General features: G+C 34.2%; 1 protein-coding gene across 4 annotated transcripts in view; it reads right to left on the bottom strand.

Moving 5' to 3' along the window:
- The window catches only part of LOC143048069 (suppressor of lurcher protein 1-like), a 330,279-nt gene that overhangs the window by 60,333 nt on the left and 243,634 nt on the right, over positions 1 to 26,312 (bottom strand). For all 4 annotated transcript variants that reach the window (XM_076221514.1, XM_076221512.1, XM_076221515.1 and 1 more), the window contains 3 exons: positions 25,370 to 25,556; positions 18,539 to 18,762; positions 5,880 to 6,093 (listed from right to left, as the gene is read on the bottom strand). In XM_076221514.1, coding sequence (XP_076077629.1) covers positions 5,880 to 6,093; positions 18,539 to 18,762; positions 25,370 to 25,556 — 625 coding nt within the window. The remainder of the gene's footprint in view (positions 1 to 5,879; positions 6,094 to 18,538; positions 18,763 to 25,369; positions 25,557 to 26,312) is intronic.

Genomic DNA, 26,312 nt, shown 5'->3' on the forward strand with positions numbered 1-26,312 from the left:
GACCAAAAACTTTAACCTGAAGTGGGACAGACGGACATAGGAACGACAAACAAACAGATGCAGACCACAAAACATAATGCACCTAAGAGGGGCATAATAAAAATATTTGCAATTTTCCAAAATCATAAAAGGGCATAACTCTAGATCAGGTTGCAACTAACAGCCAAAATTCAAACTCTGTCTTAAGTTTTGGTTCTTAGCAATGTGTTTGAGTTCATAAAATTTATATAAGGCAACTTAAGTAAGAGAGCGGAAACAAACTAGAGGCTCTCAAGAGCCTGTGTCACTAACCTGTTACTGTATTTACTTATGTCGGCCATCTTGGTTGGTAGGCAGGGTCATTAGACACTTTTTTAAAATAGATACCCTAGTAATGATTGTGGCCAAGTTTGGTTAAATTTGGCCCATAGCTTTAGTTAAAAAGATTTTTGTACAAGTTACAAAAATGACGAAAAGTTGTTCAATATTGACTATAAAGGACAATAACTCCTTAAGGAGTTCTCTGACAATTTTGGTTATGTTGACTTATTTGAAAATCTTACTTTGCTGAACATTATTGCTGTTTACACTGGTTTATCTCTATCTATAATAGCATTCAAGATAATAACCAAAAACTGCCAAATTTCCTTAAAATTACCAATGCAGGGGCAGCAACCCAACAACCAGTTTTCCGATCCATCTAAAAAGGAGAAGGTTCACGAAGGGTTAAAATTGGCCCTGAATTTTTTATGTTTTTTTAAATCGGGCCAAAAAATTACAAATTTCACATAGAAATACTTGTGATAATACTAGTAAGACAAACATATTTCTTCTGGCACTTTTCTTTATAATTTATGGAGCTGTGACCCCTTAAATAAATATAATTTGTATTAAAAGGTCAATTTTGGTACTTTTCCCCCATAATTTTAATCGTTTTTGGCATATTTAACCTTGGCCGCCATCTACGATCCAAAACGTTTATATATTGATGAAATCTATATCCAAATTGGAATCTTTTGGTTACAACGTTAACACATTTTGGATCGTGTTTCTAAAGCTTTTAGGTCTGAAAAATGCACAAAATCATCATATTTTGACAAAATGTCCAAAATGGGCATACTTTGGAGAATATTTTGTACTCTTATGAAAAGAACTGATGTATCAAGCATTTAGACTTTTTAAATAGACCCATTTACAAATCAAATCGTGACCTTTTTGGTGTTTAATGATAAAGTTGATATTTTAGGTCATTTTGTGCCATAAGTGAACCTTGTCCTTTCAGGGCAGATAGATCTTGACCTGATAAACAATTAAACCCTGTCAGATTTGCTCTAAATGTTTTTGTTTTTGAGTTATAAGCCAAAAACTGCATTTTATCCCTATGTTCTATTTTTAGCTGTGGCGGCCATCTTGGTTGGATGGCCAGGTCACCGGACACCTTTTTTTAAACTAGATACCCCAAAGATGATTGTTGCCAAGTTTGGTTAAATTTGGCCCAGTAGTTTCAGAGGAGAAGATTTTTGTAAAATATTACTAAGATTTACAAAAAAATGGTTAAAAATTGACTATAAAGGGCAATAACTCGTAAAGGGGTCAACTGACCATTTCAGTCATGTTGACTTATTTGTAAATCTTACTTTGCTGAACATTATTGCTGTTTACAGTTTATCTCTATCTATAATAATATTCAAGATAATAACCAAAAACAGCAAAATTTCCTTAAAATGACCAATTCAGGGGCAGCAACCCAACAACGGGTTGTCTGATTCATCTGAAAATTTCAAACCAGATAGATGTTGACCTAATAATCAATTTTTCCCTGTCAGATTTGCTCTAAATGCTTTGGTTTTTGAGTTATAAGCCAAATAAAATTGAGAATGGAAATGGGGAATGTGCCAAAGAGACAACAACCCGACCATTGAAAACTAGAGGCTCTAAAGAGCCTGTGTCGCTCACCTTGGTCTATGTGCATATTAAACAAAGGACACAAATGGATTCATGACAAAATTGTATTTTGGTGATGGTGATGTGTTTGAAGTTCTTACTTTACTGAACTTTCTTGCTTCTTACAATTAAATCTATAATGAACTTTGCCCATTAGTAACAGAGAAAAATATTTGGTAAAAATTTACATAAATTTACCAAATTAATGAAAATTGTTAAAAATTGACTATAAAGGGCAATAACTCCTTAAGGGGTCAATTGACCATTTAGGTCATGTTGACTTATTTGTAGATCTTACTTTGATGAACATTATCGCTGTTTACAGTTTATCGCTATCTATAATAGTATTCAAGATAATAACCAAAAACAGCAAAATTTCTTTAAAAATTACCAATTGGAGGGCAGCAACCCAACAACCGGTTGTCCAATTCATTTGAATATTTCAGGGCAGATATATATTGACTTGATTAACAATTTAACTCCTTGTCAGATTTCCTCTAAATGATTTGGTTTCCGAGTTATAAGCAAAAAACTACACTTTACCCCTGTTCTATTTTTAGCCGTGGTGGCCATCTTGGTTGGATGGCCAGGTCATCGGACACATTTTTCAAACAAGGTACCTCAAAGATGATTGTGGCCAAGTTTGAATTAATTTGGCCCAGTAGTTTCAGAGGAGAAGATTTTTGTAAAAGATAACTAAGATTTACGAAAAATGGTTAAAAATTTACTATAAAGGGCAATAACTCCTAAAGGGGTCAACTGACCATTTCGGTCATGTTGACTTATTTGTAAATCTTACTTTGATGAACATTATTGCTCTTTACAGTTTATCTCTATCTATAATAATATTCAAGATAATAACCAAAAACAGCAAAATTTCCTCAAAATTACCAATTCAGGGACAGCAACCCAATAACGGATTGACCGATTCATCTGAAAATTTCAGGGCAGATAGATCTTGACCTGATAAACATTTTTACCCATGTCAGATTTCCTCTAAATGCTTTAGTTTTTGAGTTATAAGCCAAAAACTGCATTTTACCCCTATGTTCTATTTTTAGCCGTGGTGGCCATCTTGGTTAGTTGGCCGGGTCACCGGACACATTTTTTAAACTAGATACCCCAATGATGATTGTGGCCAAGTTTGGTTTAATTTGGCCCAGTAGTTTCAGAGGAGAAGATTTTTCTAAAAGATAACTAAGATTTACGAAAAATGGTTAAAAATTGACTATAAAGGGCAATAACTCCTAAACGGGTCAACTGACCATTTGGGTCAGGTTGACTTATTTGTAAATCTTACTTTGCTGAACATTATTGCTGTTTACAGTTTATCTCTATCTATAATAATATTCAAGATAATAACCAAAAACAGTAAAATTTCCTTAAAATTACCAATTCAGGGGCAGCAACCCAACAACGGGTCGTCCGATTCATCTGAAAATTTCAGGGCAGATAGATCTTGACCTGATGAACAATTTTACCCCATGTCAGATTTGCTCTAAATGCTTTGGTTTTTGAGTTATAAGCCAAAAACTGCATTTTACCCCTATGTTCTATTTTTAGCCATGGCGGCCATCTTGGTTGGTTGACCGGGTCACCAGACACATTTTTTAAACTAGATACCCCAATGATGATTGTGGCCAAGTTTGGTTAAATTTGGCCAAGTAGTTTCAGAGGAGAAGATTTTTGTAAAAGTTAACGACGCCAGACGACGGACGACAGACGACGGACGACGGACGCCGGACGCCAAGTGCTGAGAAAAGCTCACTTGGCCCTTTGGGCCAGGTGAGCTAAAAAACAACAGCAGAAGGTCACCAACAGGTCTTCAATGCAGCGAGAAACTCCCGCACCCAGAGGCGTCCCTCAGCTGGCCCCTAAACAAATATATACTAGTTCAGTGATAATGAACGCCATACTAATTTCCAAATTGTACACAAGAAACTAAAATTAAAATAATACAAGACTAACAAAGGCCAGAGGCTCCTGACTTGGGACAGGCGCAAAAATGTGGCAGGGTTAAACATATTTGTGAGATCTCAACCCTCCCCCTATACCTCTAGCCAATGTAGAAAAGTAAACGCATAACAATACACACATTAAAATTCAGTCCAAGAGAAGTCCGAGTCTGATGTCAGAAGATGTAACCAAAGAAAATAAACAAAATGACAATAATACATAAATAACAACAGACTACTAGCAGTTAACTGACATGACAGCTCCAGACTTCAATTAAACTGACTGAAAGATTATGATTTCATCATATGAACATCAGGCACAATCCTTCCCGTTAGGGGTTTAGTATCATACCATCATAACATATATGAGAAGAACATAACCCGTGTCCTGCCAACAACTGGTTTTTGAATAAATGTGTTTAGTAACTGCATTTTACCCCTGTGTTCTATTTTTAGCCATGGCGGCCATCTTGGTTTGATGGCCAGGTCACCGGACACATTTTTTAAACTATATACCCCAAGGATGATTGTGGCCAAGTTTGGTTAAATTTGGCCCAGTAGTTTCAGAGGAGAAGAGTTTTGTAAAAGTTTACGGACGATGGACGCGAACGCCAAGTGATGAGAAAAGATCACTTGACCTTTCAGGTCAGGTGAGCTAAAAATAACACCGACAGATTGACACACTGAAGGAGGGACAAGTAGCCAAGGCTAACACTTATTGTTCCAGTTGTTTACAGTTGGTGGAATAAAAACAGTAATTGCAAATGTGAAAACCGTTGAATTAAAACTCAACTTTTGTTACAGGTCTGTAGAAATACTTCTTAATTTATAATGATACAATAATTGCCAACTTTACAAATGGAATAACTTTACTGAAGAAATTTTGTTTTGCGACGTACAGGCAGTTGTTTTGTTGGATAAAGAGTGAAATATTACTTTATCACCTCTTTTTAAATTTTCAGAGAATTTAGTTGGGCATAGTTTGATTCATTTAAACTTTTAAAAAAATTTAGACAAACAATCTGATAGAAAAATGGACAAATGACCAAGGGTAACACTCATGCCCCTGTTGCCTACAGCAACTAAAAATAGATTTTTTGTTACAAGTCTGTAGAAATACTTTAGCATGATACAGTAATTGCCAACTTTACTGAAGGAATAACGTTGCTGAAGTAATTTTGTTTTGCATTGTACAGACAGTAGTTTTAATGGAAAAAAAGTAAAAATTTTAACCTAATCAACCCTCCTTTTCAGTTTTCAGAGAATTTTATTTAGGACTTAATGTTTATGACTCCTTTAACATAAATATATATATATATATATTAAACATAAACTTTGTAGCCAAATTAGTACTTACACACAGTAATTTTAATTTTATGAAACCTATTTGTAATTCTGAGGGATGTTGATGTTTATATAAGATAGCAAATAGGTTTTACAAAACTTGAAACAGGAGATAATCTTTATTTCATAATTAATTTATATGTTGTAATTGAAATTAGACTATAGCTATCAATAAGTATGTGTACTCTTAAATATTTAATTTGTGCTTCATGTCCATCTAACGATTCAAGCCATTTCCAAGGAATTTAACAGTTTTTTCTTGTGTTGTGCTGTTACACAAACTGTTTCATGTTATTAGGGGAGGGATGAGCATTCGTAAACATGTAGGGAACTAAATACTGGCAATCATACCAAATTTCCTAATTTTTATACTAAGATAAGTGTTTAGAATATAATTGTTTTCTTTTCTCTTTACACTTCAGGTTAATATTTTATACAGTAAAAACAATTTTTTTTTTGCGACACCCTTTTGCTTTCATACTGTTGTTTATGACTACTATAATATCCTTAATTATCAAGCTTAAATTTCTGGAATACTATTAACAAAGGGGAACAACTCCCTACGAATATCTTTTTATTTTAAGGGGAAAAATTTCAAACTCACCTATCTACTCCTTCATACAATTATATTTTGTAAATTTTGGGAAAACAACTAACCTATCAACTCCTTCATCATATATTTGTAAATTTTGAAACTGTATGTAAACTGTTCCTTCATTTGGCTGTCCATAAAATGTATACTGACATTTTGAGTGACTAGGATAGTTCTGTGGGTAAAGGGGTGAGAAAAATTTCCCTGAAAGTTTAGACGTGGAGAAATCCCATGAGCACATGGTCCCCGACTGTTTGACACCATCAGATATGAACTGTTCTGAAATAGATAAACAATAAAACATAAGACATGAAAAATGAAAATGTTTTATCCAATATTACAAATAAGTTTTCACTTTATAATTTTAATCCCTTTCACATAGACTGAAGTTTATTGGTTGATAAGGGTCCCAACAACTTTGAAATGATTGAAATGCAGAACAGCAAAAAAAAAGCAGTTCCTTTGCATCGTTTTTTTTCTGTGTGTAGAGATTTGTATCATGACTTATTACACCATAATATTGTCTTCTTTTTCATTATATAATTAAATTGACTATACATGTACATAGAGTACATTACAATTTCAAAATGTTTTGCAGCGTAAGAGAGTTGTATTTTCATAAGAAAATGTGTTACAATTTCATGTAACATTTGAGTTCACTAAATAGTTTTCATTATTTAAATCTGTCCCATTTTGATATCAATTCTCTCCCATTAAAAAACTTCTAAGTTAGATTTTTTTTTTTTACATTTTTACTGATATATTTAGCTCTCTTTTTTCAAAAGCCTGGCTACAAATTATTTCCTCTTAATTTCATACCCTTATTTGAGGTCTATGAAAGTTTTATCAAAGCTTCTAATAATAGTCAAAATACATTTTGGAGACAAGTTCCCAATTTTAAACAATACATTTCAACAAATAGACCTATTGGCTTCACTTAGCATCATGATTTTAAAACCAGCTGTATTATATTGTTAGATTATTTCTGTTAATTATTATGATATTCGTTGTTTTCTCATGTTTGCTCTGCATTGAGCAGGGAACTAGTTCAAACTTTTCAAATTAATTTCAAAGTGCAATATTATCAATATATAAAATATATAACTGTTTGAAAGTTTTTTTAAATATTTTATATAGTGCAGGATATCAAAAGGTAAAAAGAGACATATTGATTAAAAAAATAAGTGATCATGCTAAAAATAAAGTTTCCTTCACAAAATATTACCCAACAAAGGTGTAGGTTCAGTAAGACCCCTTTTTGGCCCAAAATATAGCAGTTTTACAAAATTGTTTAAACGTCAACTTTTATTTATTTTTGGAAGGTATAATGCATCTGCTACATAAATATGGGATGTTTTTGGCAATACCATTATCGTAAATACCGCACACTGGACGTTTACTATGTAACGCGCTTTATGTAACGTCACGTCACCTTGACGTGTTACTATGCTTTTCTAATACATCTATCAAATAGTCAAGACGTCTTTTATTTCTATCACCCACTTTATGATATTATGGTGCCGTAACCAAAAGGGAAAATGGATACGAAGATGAAAGCCGTACGAGCGGGACACAAAGGTGCAGTAACGAAACTCCTGAAGAAATTTGAAGAAATTCAACAAAGTTCCGAAGCGGATTACGAGGAAATTTCAACATTATTAGAAGTAGTCACTCAGAAGAAAAGAACTTTAGAGAACATCAACGAGAAGATCTTGGAGCAAACTTCAGATGAAGATGTAGCAGTGGAAATACTGGAATCAGATGAGTACATGTTCAATTTAGAATATAAATTACGGCAAATAACAAAATTGTCAAAGTCAGTTCAAAATCAGAGTTTTCCCGCAAATGAACCTATTTCATCGAATTTGAACCCTCACGCCGATAATTTTATACAATCAGTTCCATCTACATTTATTAGTCAACCTTCAACATCTGCAAACCAACAATATACGCATAGCTCAAATTCACGCGCATCGTCTAGCGCAAACAGCGAGTATCACAAGCTACCAAAGTTAAATTTACCTATATTTACCGGAGATATACTAGACTGGCAATCGTTTTGGGACTCCTATGAAACCGCGATCCACACTAATCCTACACTGAGTGATGCACAAAAATTCAACTACCTAAAGTCCCTTCTACAAAGCGAAGCTTTACAAACTATAGCAGGTTTTTCCATGACGAACAAAAATGTACGAAGAAACAGCAATATCTTTCAATAACAACAGGTATATAGCCAAACTTCCGTGGAAAGCAGAACATCCACCGCTACCAACAAACAAAGCTGTTGCTTTCAGAAGGACTGAGAGTGTCATTAAACGTTTACAAAAGGAACCAAAATTACTTTTAAAATACGGAGAAATAATTGATGAGCAGGAAAAGCGAGGGTTCATTGAGAGAGTTGATAACGAAGAAATCAATCAAAATATCAAGCTGCATTACATACCACATCACCCAGTAAAAAAGGATTCAGTCACGACCCCAATCAGGATCGTATATGATTGTAGTTGCAAACAGACACCAGATAGTGCTAGCTTGAATGACTGCTTACTGAATGTACCGCCTAAATTAAATGAAGTCACCGCCATACTACTCAGATTCCGCTTGAATAAGTATGCAGTATCTACAGACATCGAAAAGGCGTTTCTAAATGTTGGACTGGACATTGAGGACCGGGACGTAACTAGGTTTTTCTGGTTGAGTAAACCAACAGACCCAAACAGCGATTTAACAACATACAGATTCAAGCCCGTACTATTTGGTGCTACATGCTCGCCATTTATATTGAACGCCGTATTATCAAAGCACTTGAATAACCATCCAGTTGATTTCACGGATAAACTTACCAAAGATTTATATGTAGATAACATTGTATCAAGCTTTGAATCAGAAGAAGAACTGTTGAAATACTTTAAACTCGTTCGTAGTTTATTTGCAGATGGAGGATTTAATTTGCGCTCATGGGCCTCGAACAGTCAACTACTACAAGTATTAGCAAGAACCGAAAACGTTATGGACAAAGATCAACTAGTTAAAATCTTAGGATTACGATGGGATACAGCCAGTGACACATTAGGATTCGTTACGCCTAATCTAGATACATCAGAACTAATAACAAAACGCGAAGTACTAAGACAATCATCAAGGATTTATGACCTGCTAGGAATACTAAGCCCTATAACCGTCCGCAGTAAAATGTTAATGCAGAACATATGGGAGAAAAACTTCCACTGGGACGAATTACTACCCGACTCAACGATCACAGAATGGGTGAATATCAGAAAGGATATACAGGAAGCCACAAAGACAGTTGTACCCCGACATTACTTTGATGAAAGTCCAGACACAAACAACGACAACGTAATACATGTATTCACGGACTCTAGTATGAAAGCCTATGGCGCATGCGCGTACATTGTCGCAAATGGAAAAAGTTCCTTAATAATGGCAAAGAACAGAGTAGCACCTCTGAAACAATTGACAATACCAAGATTAGAATTGATGGCTGCCGTAATTGGAAGCAGACTTTTAGCACACATAAGGAACACTTTGCAGATAACCCGTGCAGTTTTATGGAGTGATAGCCAGATAGTTTTGACCTGGTTAAGTTCAAAGAAACCTTTAAAACCGTTCATTTCAAACCGCGTTAAGGAAATAACAGAGCTAACAGAAGAGTTAACTTGGCGATACTGTCCAAGTGAGTCAAATCCTGCTGACTTACTGTCGAGAGGGATAACCGTTGATAAATTCAAAGACAACCGACTTTGGATGCATGGCCCAGATTGGCTCACACTTGAAGATAATTGGCCAGAATGGAACAGAGATGAAGCACAAATCTTATCCACTATTGCGCACCAAGAAGTCGCGGTAGATACCGTACAAGCTACACAGAACAAATTTACTATACACATGATACAAGGGATCGGAAATGTCATCGATTTGAATAGATTCAACTCATTCAAGAAACTTCTTCGAATTACCGCTTACGTGAGAAGATTTATTACCAACTGTAGAAAACGAGCTATACACACAGGTATGTTAAACACGATCGAAATACAAAACGCATCTTTAACGTGGATACAATACATACAGAAAAAGCATTATTCAGAAATCATTCAAGATTTGCAAACAGGAGAGGGGAAAAAACACAACCTTGTCAAACAACTTAAATTATACATAGCTCAAGACAAATTAATTCGCTGTGACGGACGCATTCATAATGCACCTCTTGAAGAAAATACAAAATTCCCGATATTGCTACCCGCAAAGGACAAATTGACACAACTTATCATAATGGACGCACATGTAACTCATTTTCATTCAGGATTATCGAGTACCGTAACATTACTACGCCAAACCTATTGGATACCATCGATACGACAAGTTATCAAGAGCATTATACATAAATGCGTGATCTGCAAGAAAGTTGCTGGTCGACCGTATTCGGCTCCAGATCCACCTCCTTTGCCTAAAGACCGACTAACAGAGGCACCCCCGTTTACAGTAACCGGGGTAGATTTTACTGGCGCCTTGAATGTTAAAACCACAGATGGACTTACCAGTAAAGTATACGTTTGTCTCTTTACTTGCGCAAACACTCGTGCTGTACATTTAGAAGTAGTGATGAATTTATCTGAGGAAACATTCATATTAGCGTTTCGAAGATTTGCTAGTAGAAAATCATTACCAAAAACTATGATTTCTGACAACGGAACAACATTCATCGCAGCCGCCAAGCAATTAACAAGATCATCAGCTGTTATAGAAAAACTGAACAACTTCGGCACTACATGGAAGTTTATACCAAAAAGAGCCCCGTGGTATGGTGGATTTTGGGAGAGGCTTATAGGACTAACGAAGGACTCTATTAAAAAGGTATTAGGGCGTTCATTGATTCAGATTGAACTATTAAGAACCATTGTTACGGAAGTTGAAGCTATACTCAACGACAGACCTTTAACATACGTATCATCCGACCCGTTAGATGAACCGCTCACCCCGTCCCACTTACTTTACGGACGTAGAATTACATCACTACCTTACCCTACGAATCAGGAATTGGAACATTCACTAAATGATATGACACATAAATCTACGAATAAACTGTTTAAAATGAAATCACAGATTATTCAAAGTTTTTGGTATAAATGGAAACACGAATATTTAACAGCTCTACGAGAATATCATCGTAATACAGGAAACAATAAACACCTGATCACCATTGGAGACGTGGTACAAATCTATGAAGATTCGCCGAGGATCAAATGGACACTAGCCGTTGTCGAAAAACTCAACGTAGGAGGAGACGGACTAGCAAGATCTGCCGTCATACGGACCAAAAATGGACTAACATCGCGTCCAATCACAAAACTGTACCCACTTGAAGTTAGTTTGAATAGCGATGATGACAATACAGACTGTGCAATTAAAACATGTCGCAAAGCTAAAATGGTTGCCATGGAGAAGATAAAGAAATGGACTAAGTGAATTATAAAAAGACTTTAAATGTGTTAATAGCGAGATTCAATTTAGTTTTTCATGAACATTAACTCATTTGAGAAATGCTTAAAGTTTTCAGATATTTTATTTTCTTAATAGTTTTAAATTCAATGTTTTTTGGTAATTTCACTTTTGTGCGGCCCCCAGTATATCGTAAATACCGCACACTGGACGTTTACTATGTACCGCGCTTTATGTAACGTCACGTCACCTTGACGTGTTACTATGCTTTTCTAATACATCTATCAAATAGTCAAGACGTCTTTTATTTCTATCACCCACTTTATGATAACCATGCACATATATAGGGTACTTGCATTATTAAGTCATGCTAAATTACTGAAATCTTCACAATTTCAGCATTTCAGTTAAATTTTAGACGGTTTCCGTCTTAAATGAAAGTGGACGCATTCGTGTTCATTCTTGATATTGATATTGAAATGTAAGTTGTGTTTAATGATAATACATAACATGTATAAAGGTCGAAGATGAACACGGATGCGTCCACTTTCATGTTTGACAAAAACCATATGAAAAGTGACAGTTTTTGGTATATTTGATAAATTTTTCATATTTAAGCTATAATCGGACCGTTTTCAATGAGTGAATCAGTTAAAATCTTTCACATAAACTAATTAAATCAATTGAAATAGACATTTAAGTGTTTAAAAAGTGTCCAAAATCTTTCGTCATATGAACTTGAAATTTGAGGCCAAAACCGGCCCTTACAGGACCTACTCCTTTAAAAGTAAGATTGATAAGCCTTAAACTATGTTTATAAAAATTATTATTCTCCTATTTTCTCTAAAAAAATTGCCAATAAAAGAAGAATATGTCTGAGGAAAGGAATTCTCACATTTAAGCTTACTTATACTACGTCAAAATACTTTTTTAAGCACTTGAGGTCCCAGCTCAGCCTCACTGTGGAAACGAAAAAAAAAAAGTGCAATTTTCAAAGTTATAAAGGGGCATTACTCTAGTAAATGACTCCCTGCCCAAATTGGAACTCTGTCTGTATGTGTTGTTTCTTTAAAGTATGAGTATGAGTCTTATTAAATTTGAATGAGGCAAACTAAAGTTAAGAGAGCACAAACAAAATCATCTGAAATTTTCCAAGTTATAAAGAGGCACAACTATTTGACCTTAAGTGACTCTCTGCCCAAATTCAAGCTTTGTATGGGAGTTTCAATTCTTGGCATTGTTTATGAGTTTATCAAATTTGGATGAGGAAAACTTTAGTCATGAGTGCAAAAACAAACATGGGACAAACAAAAGGCAAAGGGAAAAAACGTAACTTTACTTTAACTACATCTTAAATTTTGAAAAAAATACAATAATCTTGAGTTTTTCTATTGAAAAATCTTTTATTTATTATAATTATATAAATATTTTTTGGTGGATTAAATGTAAATTCTGGTTGTATAAAAATAAGATGTGGTACTATTGCCAATGAGATAACTATCAACCAGAGATGACATAAAGTGTATGTAAACAACTATTCATTCCTTTATCTTAATTTATCCAATTTGGAGTCAAAAGTCAAGTCAAACATTAAATAATGTGTGAAACATTGACGTGTAGATAGATGTCTACTAGACACAAAAATATTTTTCATATTGCTTTAAAAAATAATATAAATATTTTGCATATTTCAAAGGTCATGTGTTTTTAATCAACCTTTTTTATTAGTGAAAAAAAAAGAGTAAAAATATTTAAAGATTTAACAATTGGTTCCAGACAGAGTTAAAAGGGAAGAGAAATAAGTAAAATGTGTACCATTCTTGACTTTAATTGGTATATATACATCGGGTGGGTTAATTTTATTAGCTACAAAAAAAGGAACTGGATGTAGAATAAAACATTCTATTATGAGGTAACTTTTTTGTATTTTTCATTTGACAAATAAAAAGAGAAGAAAAATTCATGCACATTTTACACTATAGGTATAGACAAAGAGGCATGTAAATCATTATCTGTAATAGGAACAAGAACCTACCTAGAAAAAAATACCAAATGTTAATTCAAAATTTCATTGTTTGCTCTTAATAATTTGATTAATTCACAGGGTATACCTATAATAATAACTAGAGGTTCTTAAGAGCCTGTGTTGCTCACCTTGGTCTATGTGCATACATGTATTAAACAAAGGACACAGATGGATTCATGATAAAATTGTGTTTTGATGGTGGTGATGTGTTTGTAGATCTTACTGAACATTCTTGCTACTTACAATTTTCTCTATCTATAATAAACTTGGCCCTTTAGTTACACAGAGGAAAATATTTTGTAAAAATTTACAAAAATTTATAAAATTGATGAAAATTGTTAAAAATTGACTATAAAGGGCAATAACTCTTTGATGGGGTCAACTGACCATTTAGGTCATGTTGATTTATTTGTAGATCTTACTTTGCTGAACATTATTGCTGTTTACAGTTTATCTCTATCTATAATAGTATTCAAGATAATAACCAAACACAGCAAAATTTCCTTAAAATTACCAATTCATGGGCAGCAACCCAACAACCCATTGCCCAATTCATCTGAAAATTTCAGAGCAGATAAATATTAACTAGATAAACAATTTAACCCCTTTCAGATTTGCGCTAAATGCTTTGGTTTCAGAGTTATAATCCAAAATCTACATTTTACCCCTATGTTCTATTTTTAGCCATGACGGCCATCTTGGTTGGCTGGCCGGGTCACCGGACACATTTTTTAAAATAGATACTCCAATGATGATTGTGATTAAGTTTGGTAAAATTTGGTCTAGTAGTTTTAGAGGAGAAGATTTTTGTAAAAGACTACAAAATTTACGAAAAAATTGGTAAAAAATTACTATCAAGGGCAATAACTCCTTAAGGGGTCAACTAACCATTTTGATTATGTCGACTTATTAGTAGATCTTACTTTGCTGAACATTATTGCTGTTTACAGTTTATCTCTATCTATAATAGTATTCAAGATAATAACCAAACACAGCAAAATTTCCTTAAAATTACCAATTCATGGGCAGCAACCCAACAACGGGTTGTCCGATTCATCTGAAAACTTCAGGCCAGATAGATCTTGACATGATGAACAATTTTACCCCTCTTAGATTTGCTCTAAATGCTTTGGTTTCAGAGTTATAAGCCAAAATCTACATTTTACCCTTATGTTCTATTTTTAGCCATGACGGCCATCTTGGTTGGTTGACCGGGTCACTGGACAAATTTTTAAACTAGATACTCCAATGATGATTGTGGCTAAGTTTGGTAAAATTTGGCCAAGTAGTTACAGAGGAGAAGATCTTTGTAAAAGACTACAAAATTTACGAAAAACTGGTAACTAGAGGCTCTAAAGAGCCTGTGTCGCTCACCTTGGTCTATGTGAATATCAAACAATAGACACAGATGGATTCATGACAATATTGTGTTTTGGTGATGGTGATGTGTTTGTAGATCTTACTTTACTAAACATTCTTGCTGCTTACAATTATCTCTATCTATAACAGTACTTTCTGTGGAAAATGTTATTGAAAATCTTCAAATTTTAAGAAAATTGTTAAAAATTGACTATGAAGGGCAATAACTCCTTAGGGGGTCAATTGACTATTTTGGTCATACTGACTTATTTTTAGTTCTTACTTTGCTGTACATTATTGCTGTTTACAGTTTATCTCTATCTATAATAATATTCAAGATAACAACCAAAAACTGCAAAATTTCCTTAAAATTACCAATTCAGGGGCAGCAACCCCATAATGGGTGGTCCGATTCATCTGAAAATTTCAGGGCAGATAGATCTTGACCTAATAAACAATTTTACCACATGGCAGATTGCTCTAAATGCTTTGGTTTTTGAGTTATAAGCAAAAAACTGCATTTTACCCCTATGTTCTATTTTTAGCCATGGCGGCCATCTTGGTTCGTTGGCCGGGTCACCGGACACATTTTTAAAACTATATACCCCAATGATGATTATGGCCAAGTTTGGTTAAATATGGCCCTTTAGTTTCAGAGGAGAAGATTTTTCTAAAAGATTACTAAGATTTACGAAAAATGGTTAAAAATTGACTATAAAGGGCAATAACTCCTAAAGTGGTCATCTGACCATTTTGGTAATGTTGACTTATTTGTAGATCTTACTTTGCTGAACATTATTGCTGTTTACAGTTTATCTCTATCTATAATAATATTCAAGATAATAACCAAAAACAGAAAAATTTCCTTAAAATTACCATTTCAGGGGCAGCAACCCAACAACGGAATGTCTGATTCATCTGAAAATTTCAGGGCAGATAGATCTTGACCTAATGAACAATTTTACCCCCCTTGTCAGATTTGCTCTAAATGCTTTGGTTTTTGAGTTATAAGCCAAAAACTGCATTTTACCCCTATGTTCTATTTTTAGCCATGGTGGCCATCTTGGTTCGTTGGCCGGGTCACCGGACACATTTTTTAAACTAGATACCCCAATGATGATTATGGCCAAGTTTGGTTAAATTTGGCCCAGTAGTTTCAGAGGAGAAGATTTTTCTAAAAGATTACTAAGATTTACGAAAAATGGTTAAAAATTGACTATAAAGGGCAATAACTCCTAAAGTGGTCATCTGACCATTTTGGTAATGTTGACTTATTTGTAGATCTTACTTTGCTGAACATTATTGCTGTTTACAGTTTATCTCTATCTATAATAATATTCAAGATAATAACCAAAAACAGCAAAATTTCCTTAAAATTACCATTTCAGGGGCAGCAACCCAACAACGGAATGTCTGATTCATCTGAAAATTTCAGGGCAGATAGATCTTGACCTGATGAACAATTTTACCCCCCTTTTCAGATTTGCTCTAAATGCTTTGGTTTTTGAGTTATAAGCCAAAAACTGCATTTTACCCCTATGTTCTATTTTTAGCCATGGCGGCCATCTTGGTTGGTTGGGCGGGGCACCGGACACATTTTTTAAACTAGATACCCCAATGATGATTATGGCCAAGTTTGGTTAAATTTGACCCAGTAGTTTCAGAGGAGAAGATTTTTCTAAAAGATTACTAAGATTTACGAAAAATGGTTAAAAATTGACTATAAAGGGCAATAACTCCTAAAGTGGTCAACTGACCATTTTGATCATGTTGACTTATTTGTAGATCTTACTTTGCTGAACATTATTGCTGTTTACAGTTTATCTCTATCTATAATAATATTCAAGATAATAACCAAAAACAGCAAAATTTCCTTAAGATTACCATTTCAGGGGCAGCAACCCAACAACGAAATGTCCGATTCAACTGAAAATTTCAGGGCAGATAGATCTTCACCTGTTTAACAATTCTACCCCATGTCAGATTTGCTCTAAATGCTTTGGTTTTTGAGTTATAAGCCAAAAACTGCATTTTACCCCTATGTTCTATTTTTATCCATGGCGGCCATCTTGGATGGTTGGCCGGGTCACCGGACACATTTTTTAAACTAGATACCCCAATGATGATTGTGGCCAAGTTTGGTTTAATTTGGCCCAGTAGTTTCAGAGGAGAAGATTTTTGTAAAAGTTAACGACGACGACGGACGACGATGGACGCCGGACGCCAAGTGATGAGAAAAGCTCACTTGGCCTTTTAGGCCAGGTGAGCTAAAAATGGTTAAAAATTGACTATAAAGGGCAATAATTCCTAAAGGGGTCAACTGACCATATCGGTCATGTTGACTTATTTGTAAATCTTACTTTGCTGAACATTATTGCTGTTTACAGTTTATCTCTATCTATAATAATATTCAAGATAACCAAAAACAGTAAAAATTCCTTAAAATTACCAATTCAGGGGCAGCAACCCAACAACGGGTTGTCCGATTCATTTGAAAATTTCAGGGCAGATAGATCTTGACCTGATAAACAATTTTACCCCATGTCAGATTTCCTCTAAATGCTTTGGTTTTTGAGTTATAAGCCAAAAACTGCATTTTACCCCTATGTTCTATTTTTAGCCATGGCGGCCATCTTGGTTGGTTGGCCGGGTCACCGGACACAATTTTTAAACTAGATACCCCAATGATGATTGTGGCCAAGTTTGGTTAAATTTGGCCCAGTAGTTTCAGAGGAGAAGATTTTTGTAAAAGTTAACGACGATGGACGACGATGACGGACGACGCCGGACACCGGACGCCAAGTGATGGGAAAAGCTCACTTGGCCATTTGGGCCAGGTAAGCTAAAAAGATAACTAAGATTTGCGAAAAATGGTTAAAAATTGACTATAAAGGGCAATAACTCCTAAAGGAGTCAACTGACCATTTCGGTTACGTTGACTTATTTGTAAATCCTACTTTGCTGAACATTATTGCTGTTTACTGTTTATCTCTATCTATAATAATATTCAAGATAATAACCCAAAACAGAAAAATAAACAATTTAACCCCCATGTCAGATTTTCTCTAAATGCTTTGGTTTCAGATTTATAAGCCAAATCTACATTTTACCCCTATGTTCTATTTTTAGCTATGGCGGCCGTCTTGGTTGGTTGGCCGGGTCACCGGACACATTTTTAAACTAGATACTTCAATGATGATTGTGGCTAAGTTTGGTAAAATTTGGCCTAGTAATAAAGTTTCAGAGGAGAAGATTTTTGTAAAAGTTAACAGAAGACGATGACGACGACGGACGCAAAGTGCTGAGAAAAGCTCAATTGGCCCGAAGGGCCAGGTGAACTAATAATAATCAAAATTATAAATGTGGCTCTGTTCATGTGCAGGCCATGGTAAAAATTTACCATAAAAAACTTACAAAGAAATAGAATTATCTCCCTTAGAACATATCTTCTATAGATTTGTGTAGTCAAAAGGTTTTTATGCAGAATGAGGTTGCAGTGAACCCATAAATCTTATACAGTTATCCTATAACTCAAATACACTGACAACATAACTATACACATTTTGAAGCAGTTGCTGATCCATTGACATGAGGTCACAGACAATGGACATATATGTCAGAACACAAATTTGGAAACATAAGGCATCGCTGTATATTAAACAGGGGGAGCCTAGCTCTTCTGCCTTTCAGAGATTTAAATATTTAAACAAATAGTTCATACTCATCCACTAGCAGGTTTGATCTGTATGTTTTGCATTTTTTTTTTTTGTAGCAAGCAAAGAGTGACAGAATGACAGAATAATTAATAATTATTTTGTCACCCTAACAAATCTAAAGACAATGTATGATTTTTTAAATCAAGGCCTGAAAATAACTTACTTGCATTTAAAAATCTGAAGAATCCTCTAAACCCTTTAAAGAAAGTCAGCTGTTGTGATAAAGGTCGTGTTGTCTGGAATTCCATTATCAAACTCCGATCTTTAGAATAAAATGTTTTTTGTTGTAAAGTTGACATACTTCCACATAATTCATAATTGTGTTGCATGTTTTCATTTATTTCTGGACGGTTTAATTTCAGGAAAAGTCTTAAATAATCTTTACATCTGAAAAAAAACCAAAAAAAAACGTCATTGGTTGAATTCCCAATGTTTAGAACATTTTAGAACAATCAAAACCTGATGTGTCCACTTTTGAAAATATTACCCATAGTGCATAGATCATGAAAAGGCAAATTGTTAACCCAGGAAAGACTATTTTTTGTACATGTTATTTATTTGAATGACATGAATTTTTTTTACGGTATTCTTCACAAATTCACTTCTTTCTTATGCTACATATTTTTCAACAGAAACTGCCATTGATATGAGGCAGACTTGCACTGCTTTATATTCACATATGTTTTTTGGTTTGATACTTTGTAAATAAATCAGGCAATAAATTTTTGTCATTTGAATTGTACATGTATTACATTTGTCATTTCCGGGCCTCTTATAATAGTTGACCAAGCAGTATGAGTTTTACTCATTATTGAAGGCTGTACAGTGACCTATAGTTTGTGTCTTGCAGTCTAGCACTTGTGAAGAGTTGTCTCATTGTTAATCATACCACATCTTCTTATTTTTATATATAAGGACTGTGAGATAAACAGGAATTGATACTACTTATAACAAAGGTTTAAGGTACCATGCAGTTATTATTTTCATAAAAAAATTCAGTAAAAATACCCATTATCTATGAAAATATTCAGTATTACTTACAATTAAATCTTAATCTACATATTGTGAAAAGAGTTGAAGGAGATATCAATCATATGGATAAAACATAAGTTTATCTCTTTATCCTGCTTTGTTTTAGATAGAACCTTGAGGGTGTTAGACTTATGATAGGGTGTATGTTATTAACACCAAGATATCATGGTTAATGCAAAAAGATAGCTATCAATAATTAAAAAGATAATCTCTCAACAAACTGATCTTATTTTATGAAAAAGCATGATATCAAATTACAATTACTTGTAATGGCATCTTCATGTAAGAGAAAATAATTGTTTACAATCAGATAAAACAAAACACACTTTTTATTCCTTTAATTTGTTGAACCCTTTAACATTTTGTATATGTCAATATATACATAATTTTTGTAGAGGTCAACATTAGAAATGATTTTTCTAAGACATTACTTTCAATTGTCAAAGTAGTGCTTAATTAAAAATCAAAGCGCTGTAAGCACTGTAGGCAGTTAACCAAAAACCAAGGCAAACATAATTATGAAAACTGTGGCAATGTTGCTTCAATTTTTTTTAAAGATTTAAAAGAACAAACATTAAACATTCATATATAATTGTACATTTATGTTCATTTAATGAATTAATCATTAAGGCAAATAATTCATATTTTATCAAGGTTTTCAATAGCAACATATATATCAAGTATATTTTTTTTTCATGGTCATGAGTCTCGAGTCAGCAGTGGTACAAATTCGCAATGATTGCAGTTCTTCTAGTTGATTGTAATTGTTCATACTAGTTGACTGTTAGTATTTAAAGTTGACTTTAGTACGAGCTTGTAAAAGTATGAATGGACTTGCTTCCCTGGAAAGAAAACTGAGTTTGTGTTCTACAGTGCAAAAGTTATGAGACACAAATCAGACAAATGTTTACTACTACAGGGATCAATAGTGAGGTCTGACTGACCTGTCCATAGTAAATTCAAATGACTCCCACCTTCAAACCAAGTCCATGATGTCTAAGTTTGGATAAAATGACAGGTGTTAGGTCTAGCAAAATAATATGCATATGTGACGCCTATGAGATTGACCTTGTATGTCATTCAATCTTTTTGAAATGACAAACAGGAATGAATATGGTTTAGGAGTTGGTATCTCAATCTTTTACAAGTTCTCAAAACACACACAAGAGGGTGTGAGTGACCCTAGGGACTACCCCTCTTTTTCATTTGATTTTTTATATTGTCCCATACATGAATATATATGGTTTAGGGGTGGGGGACCCCAGTGACTACCCCTATATTTCATTTGATTTGTTATATTGTCCAATACATGAATATATATGGTTGAGGGGTGGGGATCTCATCTGTTTCCAAGTTATCAAACAGGATTGGGTAGGGTGACCCTTAGGACTCTCCCTATATTTCATTTGATTTGTTCTTTTGTTCCATACATGAAAATATATGGTTTAATTTAAGGTTAGGATCTCGACTGTTTCCAAGTTCTCAAACAACAGGAGGGTTGGGGTGACCGCAGGGACTTCCCCTATATTTTATTTGATTTGTTATTTAGTCCCATACATGAGTATATATGGTTACGTGGTGAGGATCTCGACTGTTTCCAAGTTCTCAAACATGAGGGTGCAGTGACCCTAGGTACTCCCCCTATAATTCATTTGATTTGTTATATTGTCCAATACATGAATATATATGGTTTATGGAGGGGATCTCAACCGTTTTCAAATTCTCAAACAGGAAGGGGTAGAGTGGTCCCACGAACTCCACCTATATTTCATATGATTTGTTATATTGTCGACCCCATACATGAATATATATGGTTTAGGGGTGGGGATCACAACCGTTTCCAAGTTCTCAAACAGGAGGGGTGGGATGACTCACAGGGACTCCCCCTATATTTCATTTGATTTATTATATTGTCCCATACATGAATATATATGGTTTAGGGTGGGGATCTCGACTGTTTCAAAGTTCCAAAACAGGAATGGTGGGGTGACCCCAGGGACTCCCCTTTAATTTCATTTGATTGGTTATATTGTCCCATACATGAATAAATATGGTTGAGGGGTGAGGATCTCGACTGTTTCCAAGTTCTGAAGCAGGAGGTGGTGGGTGACCCCAGGGACTCCCCTTTAATTTCATTTGATTGGTTATATTGTCCCATACATGAATAAATATGGTTGAGGGGTGGGGATCTCATCCGTTTCAAAGTTATCAAACAGGCGGGGGTAGAGTGCCCCATAGGACTCCACATACATATAATTTGCTTACATTCAGGTATCATATAATCTAGTTGCACTATATATGTAAAATTAGAAACTTCCAGCTATTTTAACTGACCCATCAAAATTGAGAAAAAAAATACCCATTTAGTAATATGTTTACACTTTAAAAGCATCTAACTTGCTTTACCAACATTTATTACTGATAAAGAAAATTTATACTGTAACCAGGACCATATATAGTGTTAGATTTATATACTGTTCCCAGCTGTCACAAAGACTCACATTGTATTGGATTTTGACATTAAAATTTGTCAAAAAGTAATTTTGAGTTTCCTATGGATACCTATGGATCTTCAGAACGCTGGCACTGTTGCACCATTATATTCTGCTCTACTTCATCATCATTGTATTTAATTGTACGTTTCTCACATTTTCAGTACAAAATATTTTCTGTTTTTTCATTCTTTTACATATATCTTTTGGTTTTCAATTCTAGTGTTTATATTTATTTACCATGCAAAGATGTATTTTGTCTTTGTCTGATTTTTTTAAAAGTTCAACCCGTTTTCAATGTTGTTTTTGTCAGATATGATTTTACTCGAATTTACACATTATTTGTCTGCGATTTTCTAGGGGGGTGAAATTACACTATAAAAAAATTTGGGTTCAGAATTTTAAAGGAAAGTAGTGATTTGGTCCAGCTGAAAAAGGTTAAAATTTAGCACTTCGGAAGCTGTCAAAAGATTTCAAGAACCCCTAAACATAAAATTGTCCATATTTTGAGGTAGAGCCGATGAAGTTTTCAATAATTTTGATATAATTTGTCCCAAAAGTAGTACAACAAACTGTAAACATTTCATTAAAAAAGTGCAAGTGGGAATTTTTTAATTTTCATTTATGTTCTAAAAGAAATGCACTACGAAATAATTGTGGTCTCAGATCTATATGTGTGTGTACCAATGACAGTGCCAAAGCAATATTTGTATAATTTAAAAAAATATTTTATTCTTTAATTTAGATTATCTATTTACAGTCAAATAAAATAGGGATGATGTGAGCTTTATTCCTTTCAATGAAATCACACATAAAATAGGATCATAATATTTTAGAATATCTCAATACAGCAATTTACAATAGAGTCATATTGCTACCCATTAAAACACAGTCATTATATAGAAATTCAACAAGAAATATTTGTTTTACCCTTTTTTTTTTTTATAAAGAGTTACAAATCCCTTCATAAAGATTACTATTTCAATCTGAACTTGGCCTCATATTTCCTGCCTTTACTGGAAATTAATTAGCTATGTTATGACCGTTTTACATGACCAAAGTGATAGTCCAATAAAGCTGGTCTGATCTTATTTTATGTGACCATTGATTCCTTTTATTTCACTTTCTCTAGATCTAATTTCCTATCTTTTTCACAAAGAATTTTCTGGGACTAAATCAGTGAATCATTGTCATAAAATGAGCCTCAGATTACAGAAAGACGAATCAATCCATCTGATTTTCAGAAACAAAAGATTTCAAGAAATTCCATATGAATAATTTACTCAAAATGAACCTTAATAACCAACACATGGTCATAAAGCAGAACTGAGACATTTAACAAAACAAATAGCTTCCTGTAGTGTTGCATTATGAAAGATGGCATTATTTTATTGCTTTATCTTGAGCGAATGAAAGAAAAAAAGGATCATATTGTCAATGAAACATCCAGAGGTCAAAATAAAGCCACTAAACAGCTTTCAATAATGCAAATAGATATAAGAAGATGTGGTATGAGTGACAATGAGACAGCACTCCATCCAAGTCACAATTTACAAAAGTAAACCATTATAGGTCAAGGTACAGTCTTCAACACAGTGACAAGGCTCACACCAACCAGCAAGCTATAAAGGGCCGTTTTATGACTTTCATTTTCTATAGTTATCAAGTGTAACCAAACATCTTTGCAGAGCAAAATAATGTGACTGCTTCCTTAAACTTGAATATGAATCAAAATAAAAAAAAAAGCTAACACAGCATGATCATCATCAGTTTAATTGGTTGTACTGTTTTACATTTTTGGTTTCAACATGCTCTTTTCAGAATAAATGGAGAATGAGTCAATCGGAGGCAGCTGATGCCCCCGCTTGCATATAAAGTTATAAAGGGACATAACTAAAGAATTCAAACTTGATCTGTGTTTTATGGTTATCAGCTTCATGTGTAAGTTTCATAACATTTGGTTGAGGTAAACTAAAGTTAGAGAAATATTTTGTGACAGATAGACATACAGACACTTAATGCTTCTCTGCTGAGGAGGGGGCATAAAAACTAGAGGCTCTCAAGAGCCTGTATCGCTCACCTGACTCTACTTGGGTTTTTGAAATCATATAAAAACAGATAAAATTTAGCTACAAAGTAACAACACTTGGCCAGCACCTCATAAAGAAAGGACTATTCATGCTATGTTTGATTTCATTCAATTCCCTGGTTCTCTAGAAGAAGACTTTTGTATGCATTTCCCATAGGGTCCTATGTTAAACTAAGTCCCCCGCTGGCAGCCATCTTGGATGATGGATCGGAGACAAAGTAACAACACTTGGTCAGCATCTCATAAGGAACATTCATGCTATGTTTGGTTTCATTCCATCAGTGGTTCTCTAAAAGATGTCATTTGTATGCATTTCCCATAGGGTCCTATGTTAAACTAAGTCCCCCGTTGGCGGCCATCTTGGATGATGGATCAGCTACAAAGTAACAGTACTTGGTCAGCACCTCATAAGGAACATTTATGCCATGTTTGGTTTCATTCCATTCAGTGGTTCTCTAGAAGAAGTCATTTGTATGTATTTCCCATAGGGTCCTATGTTAAACTAAGTCCCCCACTGGCAGCCATCTTGGATGATGAATCGGCTACAAAGTAACAACACTTGGTCAGCACCTCATAAGGAACATTCATGTCATGTTTGGTTTCATTCCATTTAGTGGTTCTCTAGAAGAAGTCATTTGTATGCATTTCCCATAGGGTCCTATGTTAAACTAAGTCCCCCGCTGGTGGCCATCTTGGATGATGGATCGGTTACAAAGTAACAACACTTGGTCAGCACCTCATAAGGAACATTCATGTCATGTTTGGTTTCATTCCATTCTGTGGTTCTCTAGAAGAAGTCATTTGTATGCATTTCCCATAGGGTCCTATGTTAAACTAAGTCCCCCGCTGGCGGCCATCTTGGATGATGGATCGGCTACAAAGTAACAACACTTGGTCAGCACCTCAAAAGGAACATTCCTGTCATGTTTGGTTTCATTCCATTCAGTGGTTCTCTAGAAGAAGTCATTTGTATGCATTTCTTATAGGGTCCTATGTTAAACTAAGTCCCACGCTGGCGGCCATCTTGGATGATGGATCGGCTACAAAGTAACAACACTTGGTCAGCACCTTATAAGGAACATTCATGCCATGTTTGGTTTCATTCCATTCAGTGGTTCTCTAGAAGAAGTTCAAAATGTAAAAAGTTAACGATGGACGACGACGACGGACGACAGACGACGGGCCAGGTGAGCTAAAAATGTGATGTGTACTTGTTGAATGTGTACAGTTTCATTTGGAAGTCGGGTGATAGATTTCCTTTTTTGTGTGCATTCAACAAGATTTTGATAGGCAAAGCCATTTCTAAATTGTGTGTTAAATCCAATGATTCTTATCTTTTATAATGCATGTGATTGGTGTAACTATAGTAACATAAACCTACGTGTTATTATTTGCATCAGGATACATCATATCAAAATCGGTAAATTTTATTTCTACTAATTCATCAAGGTCGCCTATAAATGTAAACAGGATACACTCTATTCCTTTACTGTAGAATTGTGGGAAGTTAGGGGAGTTAAATCTTCCTTCCGTACCACCAAGGCTTTGGTACACTATACACTCACATGCTAAAATAAAAGAATAAAAATTGTATGAAATATTTTTATATGCAGGATATTTCTTCTTGTCTCTCAACAGAATGATGTTTTTCCAACTTAATGGCTTTCTTGAAGAAATCAAGCATTTGTCATATAAATATTAAAAAGTTAAAAACCCTAAAACTCAATTTTGCCTGAAACTGAATGAAATAACAATAAAAACTTCAACTTTGATACATAATAAATTCATACATCCATTTTATATTGTAGAGGACAGATTTCAGTTAATCTATTTATACTACTGAAATGTTATTGATTACATTGTCAAACAAACAGTCCATTATTTTTAAGACAATAGAAATTATTTCTTAGAGAACAAGATGATTGTAAGACAGTTTGAAATAAAACATTCGTTACAGAAATTAACTTTCTTAAATTACTTGTGGGTTATAAACTAAAGTTTAGTTTGTAAATCAAACGTATAATTACTTTTGTGACTGCCTTAGGAATTGTTTCAGTAAACATCTTATGTAACAATGATATAAACCATCCATTATATATATAACTTACTTTAAACATTATATCATAAATATATCATCAAACATTAAGTACTCAGCTTTGTCAATTTATTTTCCAAAATATGTACTTTTGATCTTTAAGTTTTTTCATACAGATTTTATACTTAGAAAATTAGTTCCCACACACAATTATGAATGTCAAAACAACTCAATTATTCAAATAATACCATGACATATGATGTTTATACTGTCTTATCATTACTATATT

The sequence above is a fragment of the Mytilus galloprovincialis genome, chromosome 10 (assembly GCF_965363235.1).
Source record: "Mytilus galloprovincialis chromosome 10, xbMytGall1.hap1.1, whole genome shotgun sequence".
Lineage (NCBI taxonomy): Eukaryota > Metazoa > Mollusca > Bivalvia > Mytilida > Mytilidae > Mytilus > Mytilus galloprovincialis.